At 41.5% G+C, this 13,791-nt stretch overlaps 1 protein-coding gene across 1 annotated transcript in view; it reads right to left on the reverse strand.

Annotated features, from left to right (window-relative positions):
* The window catches only part of LOC306921409 (calcium uniporter regulatory subunit MCUb, mitochondrial-like), a 31,506-nt gene extending 19,661 nt beyond the window's left edge, over positions 1-11,845 (reverse strand). Inside the window, exon 1 of the mRNA XM_079498531.1 lies at positions 11,516-11,845. Coding sequence (XP_079354657.1) covers positions 11,516-11,620 — 105 coding nt within the window. The 5' untranslated portion in view covers positions 11,621-11,845. The remainder of the gene's footprint in view (positions 1-11,515) is intronic.
* Between the last annotated feature and the right edge of the window lie 1,946 nt (positions 11,846-13,791).

Here is a 13,791-nt window from a genome sequence, read left to right on the forward strand (position 1 = left end):
CATCACATTGATAATCAATAATGCATTGAATGGCAATCTCTGAGTCCTTTTAGACAATGTAAGAAAATAAAAAGATTAAATGTGCAAAAAGGGCAACAGGTAGCCAAGTCCTTAAAGGAGGGGGGGAGGGGGTAGATAACCCTTCCACAGTAGTAGCTTTTTCATATTTTCGATTATTTTGCATATTTTCCTACATAATGCCTCATTTGCATATTTAAAAATGTAACATTTGTAATACAATAAATCATTGTCTTCGTGTAAGTACTCAATTGGGGAAGTTTAATGGTGATAACATTCTAATATAGGTATGGTTTTGCCCACTCAATTCATAATTAACATTTCAATTTTGGAGCTTTGGCTCATGGACTAAAAACCAAAAAGAACTGAACTGGTTCCCATTGGGAACCAACCGGTGGAAAAGGGGCCTCAGTGTCTTGCTCAAGGTCAAGGACACTTCAACACCAGAGCCATTGAAAGTAGAGTTCTGCCAATGAGGGGGCAGAAAACTGCGAGAGAGACTCCTTTGGACTGACCCCATGAAGTGAACAGAGTTGTCGTAAGTAACTCTCTCATCTATACGACTCTGTTCAACACTAACTCTGGAGGAGCCTCATCTATACGACTCTGTTCAACACTAACTCTGGAGGAGCCTGTGATCCAACGTTCCGGTTCCCAAGCTGCCGCTCTACGGCTCTACATTCTGAGGCACTGCTTTAGAGGCACTGCTTTAGAACCATAAGTCTCATAAACAAAGGTCTTGGATTCCGCTGCTCCAGACAAATCTATCCATATAAGCCACACCCATTGCACATGACACTGATCACATTGTGGTTTAACTGATTTTGAATATCGATCTCTTCATTCTTTTATCTTCTTGAGACTGTAGCTGTTGTGTGCCTTTTACTTGATTGGTATTGATGATAATAAAGTTGAACTTTGAACCTTCTGTGCATGGACCCTGTTAATTGCCACTCCCTTGTATTTTTATGATTGATTAGATTACCAATAATCATGCAGTCCATCATGACGCACGCACGCACAGAGCTCTCTAGGCTGTTGGGAAGATAAAGCTGACAGATCTCTCTAGGCTGTCATAAGAGAAAATGAAAGGGAAGCACATGTTTGTGTGATAAGGAGCCCAGGGCAGGGGCAGAAAAATGAGGGTGTCATGATTACTGCCTGCTGCCATATGAACACAGCCAGTCAGCCACTCCAATATTGTGCGACTATGAAAACCACTCGCATCTAGTAATGCTGTTGTTATTCAGTTCACGTTCTGAAAGTCAAAGGGATAAATGAGAAACGTATGGAAGTATAGGGAAAACTCCTGGGGCATGTAAATAGCCTTGGGTCTAGGGATGTATGAGACAATTTGGCCGTTATCGATATCCAATATAATGAATTGCTATTATGGCCGATAACCGATGTCAATATGGTCTCATTCTGTATTAAAAATATATAATTATTTTGGCTATTCTGAAAAAAGGCTTTTATTCCAAAACTAGGGTTGCACCGTTATTGAAATGTTGGCTCATATCCCAACATAAACAGCTTGAATGTAGTATTTTTCTTTTAAATGTTCCAACTATTGACTCTTTCGAGTCAATAATTTTAATTTGCAGCCTTCATCATCACAAAAGGCTTTTTCAGGCTTTTTAAATTTTATTTTTCAACATAATTATAATAAAATTAAATATCTGCTAAATCCGATATATTATTTTACCGATACAGATTTCCGATTATCGGCCGATACGGACGATGTGTTTGCCGATTAATCTCCCATCACTACTTGGGTCCCATGAACGGTTCCCGAGCCATGTGGCCCGGTGAGCCATGTGGCCCTGGTGAGAGCAGGAGTGGACCTGGTGAGGAGCTGGTTCTGCAGGAGCCTGCAGAACCATTGTGGCTCAAGAATCCACCACTCCTGAATGAAGTGTCTGGTGCTGAGAGTCTGGTGCAACGCACACGTCCTGGACCTGGTGAGAGCAGGAGTGGAGTGGACCTGGTGAGACGTCGCGTAGGAGGTGCCCGGACAGGAGTCAACCCACAGAGCCTAGTCCTTCCACGCTCCAGATTGATCTACTGTACCTCCCAGTCCTGGCAGAGTAGTTCCGGAGCAACGGATTGTGTGGCCCTGGTCTTTCCTAATGGGACTGATCGAGGGTAGCTACAGGAATGTAAGTTGGGACTTGATCACCCCGGCTGGATCACCTGAGTGAGGGGTATGATGTTGCGAGACTTATAACCCTGATGACCTTGGGTTACATCACTGAGGAGGATACGTCCCAGGTGCATCCCTGAGATATTTTTTCGTTCTACAAGTACACCCCCTGGACATCATGAAACTAGTATGTCCCAATCCAACCCTTGATGCATCGGGTGCCAACCATAGGGTTCCATTTTACAGACACACACACACACACACACACACACACACACACACACACACACACACACACACACACACACACACACACACACACACACACACACACACACACACACACACACACACACACACACACACACACACACACACACACACACACACACACACACACACACAGGAAAAAAACATAATCTACCCCTTGCATTGCGGTCCTGGCTGGCAGAGATAACTTGGTTACAGATTAGTGTGATTTCGAATTGAAATGCAGTAATGATATGATGATGATCATTTGGTAAGTGGGGCCATTTGCTTCCCCTCCAAGATTCTTCCTGGGGATCAAACCGGGAACCTTTCAGTGCTCCTCTAACATTTTAGGCCACTGCTGCCCCATCCTATGGTCATAGGTCTTCTGCAGAAAAAAATATATATCTGCACATCAGGAGCAGTTAGGAGTTCAGTGTCTTGCTCAAGGACACTTCGACACTAACTCTGGGGGAGCCTGGGTTTGAACTGGGAACCTCATGTTTTCCCATTCTGCTGTTCTACTGCTTGACAGATTTAGCTCGTTTTGTGCCTGAGATTGGATTTGGGGAAATGGCCTTTAGTTTTTATGCTGTATGGTCCTGGAATGATCTCCAGAAAGACATTAAAATGGAGCACTTCATTCCTTTGGGTGATTTTAAAAGTTCACTTCAGACATTAAATAGTTCTGCAACAGTATTTAAAAGGGATAGTTCATTCATCCCCAAAATGACTTTTTCTATCAATTACTCACTCCATGGAGACTTGAATTCATGTATTTTTTTTGTCCTAAGACAATAATTTGATGACTAGCTCCCTATGCTACCCTATAGAGACACAAAGGAGACTTTTTGTGTCTCTATAGGGAACCACTGCTGGTTGTGTTTTTGCTTGTTTTGTATTAATGCCTAGGAATGAGCAAGTAATCAGTCATCATATCGGTATTGGCCGATGTTGGCAATATCGGTATTGAACCGGTATTGGATAGGTTTTAGCCACTATTTTATTATTATTATTATTTTCCTTTTTTCAAAATGGACAAAATTAATATTTTGATAGCCCCTCCTATGTCCAGCTTTGAGGGTTTGTGTAAACAAACATTGTTTTTCTACGACCACCTACTGTAAGACTAGTTTTGAGAGTTTCTAGAGTGTAAACACAAACATTGCATAAACACAAACATTGAAGACAAAAGTGAGGACGCAAATTGTGATTGGCCAGAATGAGATGATGCCATAACAAATCGGTCAGAAATTTCACAACACCCATTCCTAATAATGCCTGCTTGGCTGCTTCCTCCATCAATAGTTGAAGTCCAGCTGAAGCAGACCGAGTAGTAGTAGTAGTAGTAGTCGAAGTATTATACAACAGGTCGTTTCGAGGAAGCAAACTCATTGATTGAAACAGCTTTCTGGCCATGCTTTTACCACGATATTGGAACACCTAATCAAAACAAAGAATTCAGCCGTGCTTTTCTCCCAGAGAGCAGCAGACTCGGTGGCGATTATCTTAGTTTTAAGGGTAACTGTTGTATAATAGCAATATTACAGTCGAGGGTGTTCTTTATCGTCATTTATGCACTTCTGCAATGCCTTTTGGAAACGTAGGCGGCGAGGCGCACATTCATGATGATAAAGAATGATGTGTAATATTGCTTAAGTATATGGTGGTAGACAGTCTAGTATCTCTATGGGAAAATAAATACTGCAGTTAAGGGTGCAGTATTACAGCATACAGTAGGATCCATGTTTATGACACTTAAGAGAACAAGGCCTCTATGACTCAGGAGACAAACTGCTTTCATCATATTACAAATGACAAATGAGTGTGTATACCCGGCAGTCCAGCACATCACCTATACATTTTAATTGAATCTATAGCAATTGGGCAGCATTCAATGAAACAATGAATGAATTCAGTATAATATTTGATTGTGAAGGAATATTTGCCCATGGAATTAATAGATAATTTGTTTGGAGAATGGTCAAGTAAACGCTCTAGAGACCAATATAAGACTAGCTCCAAGATAGTGAAAAGCCTTTTACCAAAAGAAGAGACTATGAGTTAATATTCCACTTCCATCCATTACTTGAGCAAAGCACCAGATAAGGAAAATACCACATTTCTTATCTCTCAGCTGTAGCTTGCTCTCACTGTAGCCTCTTCAGGGACTTGACAGTGCATAATTGAATGCTATTTTACACAAGCACATGTTACAGACAGTTACATTTACATCTGAGGGCATAGGATTTTCACAGTTTTAACATGCCATTCTGCCTATGAGCAGTATGAGGCTGTCTTTTTAAAATGGTTTTCAAAAAGACGGCCACGACATAGGCAGACACAAAGTTAGGTGAGACATACACCTTACACCTGTAAACCTATGATGTGACAATAAAGTCGATTGATGGATTCTGAATCTATTGTCTTGTTCAAAGACCACTCAAGTTGAAAACGAGAAGATTTCTCAACCCTTTTCCCAATCTTGAGTATTTCAGCTACTTCTGAGATTAAAAACCAGCAATGTTTAACATATCCAGCATTTAGCATCTATGCCATTCCTTTCAAAAATGTTAAGCATCATTGCTCTGTAGAAACTAGAAAGTGGCAATCATATCTGCAGAGGCCACGGCAACACCATGAATATAATAGTCTCTGAGGGTTCAGCCCACCTGCTCCTTCTCGGCACTCAAGACCAGTCTATTTCTGTGGACAGCATCCTAATGGAGAAGGGCTGGAGTTAATCCCCTCACTCATCAGTCAGGGCCAAACAGATGGTGACAGAATCTCGTCTCCTCTGGCTTACCAATAGCAGGCTGGACAGTGGACACTGAATCAGAATGTTAGACTGAACCCTGAGCTGTCAGAGCCAGATGTCAGCCTTGTCCAAACGTTACCAATTACCATTTTCCAAAATAGCCAGTTCAAAATGTAAAACATGATCCGCTTGGAAATGGCAGCTTCACATATTAGTGTGATGTGGGACGATTTTGTCAAGACTGATGATAAAACAGTGCAATGCAAATTGTGCAACAAAAAGTATGTGTATCACTCGTCAACATCAGTGATGTCAAATCACATTAAAGCGAGACACCCAAAGCCTTCACCCAAGCAAAGCACTGAAAGCAGAATGGCAGAAAAGATCATTGATTTGACGGTAGCCGATGATCCGAATACACAGACACCCTGTCGCCAAACACTGTGAGCGTGACGAGAGAGAGAATATAGAATAATACTAATAATACCGGTACAGACTTGCCCCCATTTTTACTGAGGTTTCGTATAACTGATGGTGACCGTGTTTTGGGGCGAGTGTTCTTGTATTCGCTGAGGTAACCGGAACACTCTTTAAGATGTTATAAATGTTTATATCCAGGCCAGATAGCTACATATTGTTGAACGTGTTGTGTCATTACCGGTACTATTATTATTTGGCATTGAGGAGAGCTGAGTCTGACATCATTCTTCCTAATTTGTCAAACATAGACCTCGTTAGTTATAGGCTGATGTAGCCCAGGGGTTCTCAACCTGGGACGCGCACACAGACGTATTAGGCGGTCAGTAGTATTCGCCTCAGGGAATTGTTAAGAATTCACAAGGAGACAAGGATGGGGTGTTGCTTGTAGGCACAGTGTTTGCTGAATGTAGCACAGCACAGTATGGAAAGACACAATAATCTGGGTCTGTTTACTCGGTTAGTATGTGTGGTTCTAAAAGAGTGAGGGAGACGAGATACTCAACAGTACTACAATACTAGTAAAACAAATAAAATACTCCTCCATGACTGCAAACAATCCTACTCCACGAAACACACATCACTACAATATACAGCATACATGTACACAGCATAATTAAACTATAATGTCAATATTCTGTATTAGCCCCAAATTACAATGAAATAGAATGGAATGAAGTACTGTATATACACATGGTTACCATGTTAGAGGAAATCAAACAAACAGATGATTATTAGTATGCATTTGGCTTAAGCAAAACAGAAATGACCCACATTCTGGTGACTTAATTGCTTTGAGTCAGTGACGCACAAAGATTCATCAAATTAAAGTGAATTCAAGTGAAAACATTAGATCTAGAGAAAATACACATCTCAAACTGTGTTTCACTCTCCTGTCCTCATCTCTCCTTCTTTTGGACTGAGCAGAAAACTCATTTAGAGCATTAAGAGCACTGAATGACTTAATTGTCCAATTCAATTAGGGCCTTTTGAACACACACACACGCGCGTGCACACACTCATATCCCATTCATGAAATAGCACCTCAAATAAGTCAATTCTCGCACACAGTGCATAAAATAGAGGAGATGATTAGCTCAGCTGTAGTTATAGTACTGCTTTTTGGCAAATGTACTTTCAAACTATTTGTGTCTGGTGTCATATTTGTGGTCCAAAACGTCAATAACATTAATCAAGTGCTCCTGCTGTGCTGTACAGCTGTGCAGTCATAGTTACAGAGCGAAGCACTGGACAGGATCTAAAGTGGGATGTAATTGCTAACACTAATTGGTTTTGACAGATGAGCAGGCCTGTCGGCTACAGTACTACTAGGGAAGAAAATAATTACTTCATAAACATTTTCTTGTCTTGGTATGTTTTATCCATATTGTCACCTTTAACATTAAAGGACCACTTCACCACTTTTCAACCTATCTTCATATAATTGGTGTTCTTATCCCACGATTTTGCAACCCATATTTTCACCCAGTGTCAATTATCTAATGTAATCCTGGGTGCTACACTTCCTCTGCCAACCTGGGGGGGCAGCGGACAGACCTCTTGCTTCCTTCTATGCATGAAGAGTCCAAGCTGCTTCTTTTCACCCGACAGGGGAGAGTTTCCCCGGCCGGACGTAGCGTGTGGAAGGAAGTTCAAGGAACACGTTATTCCTACCAGTTCCTTTCCCCTCCACACAGAAAGGCCCTTTCGCCAACCCCGCCTCGGGTATGGACACTGATGATGCGGAGGAGAGAACACGCCCCCAGCACCCACAGCTGTGAGGCGACAGCACTACCAACTGTGCCCCGTCCTCACTAATGTTCATGATAAAATATCACAATTTGTTTCTACTCGGTCTGTGTCTCATAGGAGGGCTTGGGCAGTTCAGAAACTCGTCCACCAGTGACATCATCGTTAGGCAGATTATATTTGATTATAGTGGTGCACACACACACACACACACACACACACACACACACACACACACACACACACACACACACACACACACACACACACGCCAGGGAGGAGGACTTTTACAGTACAGTACAGTACTACAGCACCACTCAATTCAGAGAAGGTCTGATTTTAAACAAGATGTTTGAGGGGCACCTGTGCCCAGCTTTGAGTGTTTGTGTGAACACAAACATTGGCTGATGATTGGCTGATCACCCCATAGAGATGATTTGATTGGCTGAGCAAAGTATATAAAAGGATAAAAGTGAGGGCAGAAAAGTGAAGATGCCAAAAGTGATTGGCCGGAATGACATTTGTGATGATTTGATTGGCTGAGCACGGAATGTGATGTATGATGATGTAAGAGCGCCCCTCACTTCACACAAGTGTGATTTTCTTTTTACACATACATTTAGATTTGTATTATCGCGAGAACAATGGCTTCCATTATCGCATTGCAACTTTTCAGGTATAGAAAGCCTGCCGTTTCTATTAGCCTGGATTCCACATTGATGATGTCACTGGTGGACAGGTTTCTGAACTGCCCACAGCAGAGTGTGTGTGTGTGTGTGTGTGTGTGTGTGTGTGTGTGTGTGTGTGTGTGTGTGTGTGTGTGTGTGTGTGTGTGTGTGTGTGTGTGTGTGTGTGTGTGTGTGTGTGTGTGTGTGTGTGTGTGTGTGTGTGTGTGTGCATTGAAAAAGGATTTGAAGAGATACATTTACAATCAGAAAAAGATTCAGGTTGGAGTTAGGATTAGACATTTAGAAGTCACATTTAGGTCAAGGAATAAGACACATAGTTATGTGCTGGTGTCATGTCAAGATTGTAGATCGGCTATTTTTTGGCTTTAGGCTTACGGTAAAAAGAATTGCCACATTTTTAAATATGGCATTCATAAAATCGGTGTCCTAAAATGTTGATGTCCTCACACAACACAAGTATAGTAGATTACTATGAAAACCTGTAAAACCTGTCAGTCCGTCTGTCGATCCGTCACACCACCATATATGGCCGTCAGTCCATCACGCCTCGTCACACGCTCCATATATGGCCGTCTCCAGATATGAAGATCACGACACTGACCTCATCAAACCCTGGATAGCCATAAATGGAGAAGACTGGATCATCACATAGATCTGCATATGGAGCTGGCCAGCAACTCTACATCTGACCTCAAACCCTTAGATCTCCATATATGGAGCTGACCGGTTCTGACATTCCATATGTTGATCCTTTCCCACCCGTCCTTCCTCTTCGATGTCTCCCTTTCGTCTGATACCTGTCCATTCCAACTCTAGAGGCCCCCCCCCCCCAAAGTTAACTCTGGTGGCCAACAGCTGATCTGACCTCATCAAACCCTGTACACTGAAGACACGCTCCATATATGGTCAGACCTCATCAAACCCTGTACACTGAAGACACGCTCCATATATGGTCAGACCTCATCAAACCCTGTACACTCAAGACACTCATGACAGTTGGTTGACCGTAACTGGAATAAGTGGACTGTATCATACTGCGCTGTTAAAATGGGTTGGAAAGAAAAGGGCCAACCTAGATACTAACCTGCAGTGGCACACTGCATTAGCCCAGCACTTACAGTATACAACCTAGAATGCAGAGTACAGGTTGAACAACCATTTTGGCCCTTTCTATCCAACCCATTTTAACAGCCCAGTAATATACCCATTCCAGTTACGTTCAACCAACAGTCATGTTTTGCCTTTTATTATAGGTAGTAGACTAGTATCAGTTGTTGGTTGAGTTCAATATTTCTAATTCCCTTTCAAAGTGGCATTTGACTTGAGTATCAATTAAGTCAAATCACTTTTGAGGAATTGTAACGTTATAAACAAATCTAACATTGAAGTAAAGATTGTAGTGTCTGTATTTTGAGGAAATGTTTACATCCAACTGATGCTATGTTGTAAAAACAGAGAACTGACCCATGGTTTTATGTAGCCTAATGTACTGTAGGCTTACGCCATTGAAAAGCATAATTCTTCCACGCTGTCATGACTAAGGAGATACCAGTAAAAATAAATCGGGTTGGGGTATTCATTTACAATTCCACAATCTCATGTGGTATCGAATGCGCATACCGTAATCACTGAGGCAGTAGCATTGACTTTACATTAAAGCACACTAGTCAAATGCCTCTCTTTTATTTCATTATGGATTTTATTTGCACATCTCAGTGCCTTTCTCCCCAATAAATGTGCCTTGTTTTCTCTGTAGAGGACGATGGTAGAGGAGCAGTTCAGAAGTTCAACGGCTGGCCTGATCTGTACATGTTGTCACTATGTTATATAGCCTCAGATGTGCTTGGTTGGGTTTACTGGGTAACGTTTGATTAAAGCAGGCATGTCCTCTGAGGGTCACTTCTTCAAATGTCCAGTCTAATAACTGTGAATCAAATTCTGATCTGCCCTTGGGCAAAGCATTTCTCTCCCCATTGCTAGAGTGGCCATGGTTGGAATAGGCAGTCTAGCTTCCTCTGCAGTGACAGACTGTGGTGACCTGCGGGAGCAATGTGGTCACGTTGCAAAAGACTAAAGACCAATTCACAACCTATTTCTATTTTGCTGGGCAAAAGTGGACAGGGATAAAGGCAAACACATATTTCCTGAAACAACAGCTGTTACTTAATAAATGGCCTAAGAATTTTCACATATTCTTTCTGTGGTGGGATGGTATGGTGGTGATGAATGAAAAACAGCAAGATAGCCTGCCATATGCTGATATGGCATTGCTTGCTCAGTAGAGGCTGAGGCTTTTAGTTATGAGGAGGCATGCATACAAACAAACAAACCATATTTTAGAGCTGTGTGCAAACTGACTGAGCTTAGCTACATATGTGTGCTTGTAAAATCTGGCAATGGCTGGCTAAATTAACACAAACACTTGGGCTGCATTATATACTGACTCTAGTCTATCTATATTCAACTCAACATAATTGTCACATCACAGCTTTACAAGTGTAAAAAAAGTGGGTGAAATGCAATGCACTGCCATACAAGCTCCATTATTTGCAGTTTCAAGAAAGGATCAAGAAATAGAGAAAGAAATACACAAATGGTGCATATGTTTAAAACAATTAAATAGTACATGGAATGGAATGGAATGTTAAAAATATCGACAGCAGGTATAACAGATATTATGTAGCCTACAATTTGCAGGGTTTCAAATGTGAATAAAGGAGGCTATAGAATAGCAGCAACAGATAACACGTGACAGTGTGCTGTACATTAAATGGCAGTGGCAGTGGGACACAGAAGGACATGATGTCCAGTGGCAGTGAGTAAGCAATAACATGGAATCTGCACGAGTGCAACAATGGTGCTTTATTACACCTGAATGCACTGTGGATAGAAAATCGTGTATGCCGGTACCCTACTTAAATAATCCATATTTTATGATTACCGACAGGCAGCGGAGCGGTGCTAAAATAAGCGCGACTAAGTGCTGACAGGGACTCTTCTTGACAGGGACTTTTGAGTGCGCATTGCCAATCATCATGTTAGAACTAGCGTAAGGAAGTCGCCTACACAAGCAAGCACAATAAAAGTAATGCTTTCCTTTTTAGTAGCTGCTACTAAAAAGTAACAAGTTTAGCTGCTACAGGAGATACATTTTTTAATATATTGCAATCGCAGTCATATTAGAAATCAATCATCTTCTCCCCATAATTCCGATCATCATCCAGGACCATTATATTCAGATTCAGAAGAACCGGCAAAACAGTGTTAAGTAAGGAATGTATCGTGTCGTGCAGTTACTGTCTGTATACCCCCGTGCAGAAAACTCAAACCACACAGGAGACTGGAGAGCACAACTTCAATAATCTGACCGAGTCAGACCGACAATTGTCTAATGTAACAATTTATAAAGTTTCATGCAGTTTGAATGTTTACCTTCTGAAACAAGGTAACTGGACCACGGGATGTTTTGAGAGCGGAGTGGAAAGGACTTCCGAATAGTGTCGCCTGGAGTTTGGCGACCATCCGCACCGAAGCCATCGCTACAACTGAACTTAATCCGGTCGTTGCATAGCAGTGGTTCCCGCACTACTGTCGAAAAATGATGTGCCAGACCACCGTTTTCCGGTCCCGGAACAGATTGTTTTGTTTAATTTGTGTTCGTGTGTTGTTGTTATATATTATAACGCAACTGAGCTGTAAGGAGGAGGAGAGGAGGTCTCTGAGTCAGCTCGATGACAACAATGCTACGTAGACCTTTCCCTGCCCCGCCGGGCACGACGTTCTGCTCTCCTTATTGGTGGGTTTTACACAATGGAAGACCGAGCAATGTCAGCAATAATATTACAATGTTTATAATAATCTTATTGTACAGTATATACTCCTAACTCAACTGTAAGAAGAATGTATAGACTAGTCGAAAAGTCAGCAACTTTCCAAAATAGGAGCTTTTTCCATGGGGTGAGGTTTGCAAAGCAAATCATATCATATTTATTATGCACTTTAAAGCATTGTTGAAGGCATGTGTCATACTATATGTAGCCTACTGTACAAATAAATACAATGTTAGTTGTGTCATTAAATAACCACTGGGACTATAGCCATTTTCAACCTCATAGCCTATTGGTCCTAAATGAACAAAAGATGGCACCATTTACTACTTGCTTTGTGTGGCTCTCTTCTGTGTCTCAGAGGAGGACTGAGGGTATGGATTTATTAGGGTTTGGCCTCAACACTAATCAATGTACAGCTGTCATCTCTCAAGACATATTTTCAAAATAAATAAATACATAGATTGTACAGGAGTAATTAGTTTTTGCAGGATCTCACTCACTCAGTCCCAACCTTCGGGCAACCATCAGCCACTGGACAAAATGTCAATAGACTAAGCACCTTCGGGGTGCTTCATGAATATTTTAACCCCTGACGGATAAGCCTGGTGTGTTCGCTAGCTGGGGCCTGTGCCAGGTTATTAAGAAATCTGTGAGCTAGAATGTGTATACTCTATGCAAGTTAGCCTTTTATCTAATTAGACCATGACCTTCAGGTCTTTGGCAATGAATATCGTGCAAATTTGGCTATATTTTCTGCAGTATGTACACATACTTGACTTAAAATAACAAATATATATATCCTACTATTTGCAGATAGGCTATAGGAGAAATATGTTGCAACGTAGCACACACTTACAGTAAAAGCTGTATAATTAGAAAATGTAAAGCTCTATTGTCACTAGTGTTTTACACACACACACACACACACACACACACACACACACACACACACACACACACACACACACACACACACACACACACCAAAGAAAATAAACCAGGAGATTACTTTTATGTCTTACAGAACCCTGCAGATAACTGTATTGAAGCAGAAACCTTGGTGGAAGGATGAAAGCAGTAGGGGAATCAGAGATAAGTTGCAATCAATATGCCAAACGCCAAGGTAAGAGGGCTAGGTTTTGCTGCAAAGCTCACCATTTACTGACAGACTCAAATTAAATGTGCCCTCATTGGAGGATTGGGTTGTAGGCAATACATTTTATTTTCTTCTTTCATGGCACATTTAGCTGACCTTTTCTGCAGGATTCAAGCAAGGATTCTATACTGATTTTGTAGCAGAGTACAACAACCGCATCATAGTAGTCAGGGAATTATCAGAATAATTTACAACGTTGGTGCAAAACAAATGCTTATGGATTCAGAATAATGAAAAAACCCTAGTTTGACACCTCACACGCTACTTAAAGCAGAATTAAAAAATTTAAATGTTTCTTGCATGGACGGGTACCCCAGCTTTCAGCAGCTGTCACAGATTCCACTATAGGGACATTTTATTTCAATCTTTGTGAGATGTGTTTCTGGACAAATTTACAAACACATTGGTGAACACATTTCTCGGCAAGGAATTTATTCCCTGATCTTTTTTAATACTGCCTGACTATAGGGGAGGAGACCATCATGTTTAGAAACACTGCCACAAACCCAGTGTTTCAGTATGTCTAGACTAGAGTAACACAATGACGCTCTACACAGCTCAGTGATGCATGTCATTCTACATGACTCAAGTCTTGCTCTTTAAGACTGTCGAGGAAAGATTGGACAAGATTGTCACTGCCTGCAATGAATTCTGCATGTGGCTGTTACTGTACCCAGGCCAGATCTCATGCATTGGTAATCTCAATGACAGATCCCATACTG

The sequence above is a fragment of the Electrona antarctica genome (assembly GCF_951216825.1).
Source record: "Electrona antarctica genome assembly, chromosome: 4".
NCBI lineage: Eukaryota > Metazoa > Chordata > Actinopteri > Myctophiformes > Myctophidae > Electrona > Electrona antarctica.